At 45.7% G+C, this 2,911-nt stretch overlaps 1 protein-coding gene across 1 annotated transcript; it reads left to right on the top strand.

Annotated features, from left to right (window-relative positions):
* LOC133348404 (glutathione S-transferase theta-2-like) lies at positions 1-2,911 on the top strand. Its single transcript, XM_061561197.1, has 2 exons — positions 1-491; positions 1,155-2,911. The coding sequence occupies exons 1-2, from the start codon at positions 402-404 to the stop codon at positions 1,368-1,370; spliced, it is 306 nt and encodes a 101-aa protein (XP_061417181.1). The 5' UTR covers positions 1-401; the 3' UTR covers positions 1,371-2,911.

The raw sequence follows: 2,911 nt of genomic DNA, 5'->3' as shown, positions 1-2,911 counted from the left end.
TGGAGAGGAACGGGTGAGGTTGGGAGGTGGATGAATTCAGTCAATAACTCCCTGCGGTGCAATATGTACGTATACAAGCTGAACTTCTTTCGCACCGTACGTAGCCAACCGTACTAATGGAAGGTGCTGGGGAAGGACAACAAACTAAACACAAAAATAAGTTTTAGAGAAATGAGTAAAACAAATATATATATTTTAAATGCATCCCATAAAGAAAATAAACCACACAGTGCAGTACACATGAACGCACAGATCGTTTGCAGCGTGTGAGTGTGAACCCAGCGCGGCGCGTGGCTCATCGTGTCGTGCTGCAGGTGCTGATCCCGATATACACGAGGGAGCCGGTGGAGCCCGAGAAGGTCAAAGAGGCCCTGGAGGACCTGGAGAACACACTCGTCGCCATGCAGCGCAAGTTCCTGAAGGACCAGCCCTTCCTGTGCGGCCAGGAAATCTCGGTGGCCGATATCCTGGCACTCTGCGAGCTCATGCAGGTGACCTCGCTCAAGCCAATTCACCGTTTTGAGGTCGTCGCCGGATTCTTACGATCTCGCAATTTATTTAACACGTGCGGAGTTTGAGCAGACGGCTTCTACCACAGGTGAACATAAGCACGGCCAATTGGCTGTCACTGATAAGCGTGGCATAATCAGACTTGGAAAGGTTTTCATGACACAATAGTTGGTTGTGAATTTTGTGTTTTATACAGCATGTCTTGCAATGATAATTCTAACAATAGTAATTGAGGACATTTGGTATTTGCGCCATTCTTCCAGCACGAGGGTATCACAAAAACGCTGTTTCACAGACGAGTCGTGGTCTGCCAATAGGGGGCGATGCAGCTACGTGGTTTACGCTATTAAGTGATTTGTAAGTTATCAAATTCGGCAAAATTTGGGCCGCGATATCGGCACACATTGCCTCAACTCTTTATTCAAATGACATCACGGCATCTTTAACATCCTATTTACAAGTATTAACCGGGGTGGTCATTGAGTTCGAACCGTGAACTTCGACAGCAAATGGCAGACACGATACCGCTCAGGCAGGTCACCGCCTTTGAAGCAAAGGTCACGGCCGCATTGACCTTTGACTCGGCGAAGGTAATTTATATTTCCGCCGCCTGCCAATAACATCCGTCTTGTCTGGCGTGACAGCCCGTCGCGTGCGGACACGACCCCTTGGCACCACACCCACTTCTGGTGGCCTGGCGTGCCCGCACCGAGGAGGCGCTGGGAGCTGACCTGCTGGCCGAGGTGAACGCGTGCATCATGGGAGCCCACGACAAGCTCAAGAACTATTTGCACCCGCAAGGCGAAGGCACGCTGGCGGTGCCCCCGGCCATCAAGCACCTGCAGAAGCTCACGAGATGAGCGAGCGGCGAGTTGCCGCGACGCTCAGCCCTGCCCGTCCGCAACGCTCACCATCTTGCAGCAATGCAAAACATCCTGGGGATGAGTTCTAAGCATGTAACGATTCATTGAGTTGTCGTAATGCGGCGTCACGATTCGACAGCCGATGCTTGTTTTTGCCTCTCCGGTCTTTTTGGGTTGTCCATGTGGTGTTCGTCACCAAGTCGGACGCCTCAATCCATGTGCTTGAGGAGCTTTTTCAGGAACTGAACTGTGCTTCTCACTTTTTCAATGAGAGTGTTGTCGGCTGCTGCTGCTGCTGCTGCCGGCATTCTCGATTCTTGGCAATGTAAGCTCAGCTCTCTGATGTAATCCAAATCACGTTGCGTTTTACATTTGTTTTGTATCGTTTGTATTGTCTGCCTCAAAATTATTTAGAACCACATTTATCAGGAACGTAAGAATCAATTTCAATCGATAAATCGTTACATGGCTACCAAAAATACAGTCACCAGGCTATATACTGTTGGCCTTTAAAATTTAGAAAATACTTATTTAGATGTGCTACATCATAGTTTGTGTAAATCATGTGAAAACATGTATTTCAGTAGTCTTTTAGCTACGTGTGTGTTAAAATAAGTTTTATTCAGACTGGAACACAAGTTATACTTTTAAAAAACGTGTTCGTCTTTTTCCATACTTATATCCTGACCATGTTATGAGATGAATAATCAATTTTTGATGTCTCCCAGGGCAGTGAAAACCTTTATGTTGAGAGAACAGCCCGTGGAAGTGGATATCACAGATCCACCACTTAAAAATCCCTTCAAGTGACCACTGGTCCACAGGGTAGAGGGCAGCACTCTACAAGCTACTCTGCCACTGAGAGTAATACGTCGGACAGCAGTCAAACAGATTCATTTTCAATTTTCAGAGCTCGAATTTAGTCAAACTGCGCGTAACCAAATTTTACGTGATGGAATTTTTGCGTCGGTGTTGGTAACCAGCACAAGACTGTCAACTCGATACACTTGAGAACCTCGCTCCATCACAAGTGACTGCCTAGATTCGACTACCGGAACTCAACGGTACCAGATCAGGGTTCTAACGTAACTGTTGAGCCACCGGTCCACCTCAGGAAAACGATTTACACTCAACACGATTACAGTATAATTTTTTAAATCATTATTATTCATGTAGCACTGTTCACAATAGCTCATAACTGTGAAGGCCCATGTAATAAAGTGGTCAACATTGTAGTAATCTTTTATTATATGATGGATTTCATAAGCATTATAATAATTAGAAATCTAAGTTCTTGTAAGCTCACGAAAAGGGTGCACCAATATAGAGCATCAGTTTACTCAGCAACTCTCAGACGATTTCACAATAAACCGTGGCAGTCTTAGTACTAACATAAGTATGTAGATCCAAATAAAAAAAATGCCTTTTTCTAAATGTGTCTCTGTGCTTAAGCAGTGGTGGCTGTGTGGTGACGTTTGATGGAGAGGTGATGAGTTGTATGATCGGTTACGGCAATAAACTCTGGGACCGGAAAAACA

Source organism: Lethenteron reissneri, chromosome 27, assembly GCF_015708825.2.
Source record: "Lethenteron reissneri isolate LAM-NWPU_2019-01 chromosome 27, ASM1570882v1, whole genome shotgun sequence".
NCBI classification, from domain to species: Eukaryota; Metazoa; Chordata; class Hyperoartia; order Petromyzontiformes; family Petromyzontidae; genus Lethenteron; species Lethenteron reissneri.
The sequence above is the reverse complement of the archived record's forward strand: the minus strand, read 5'-3'. Positions and strand labels throughout refer to the sequence as shown.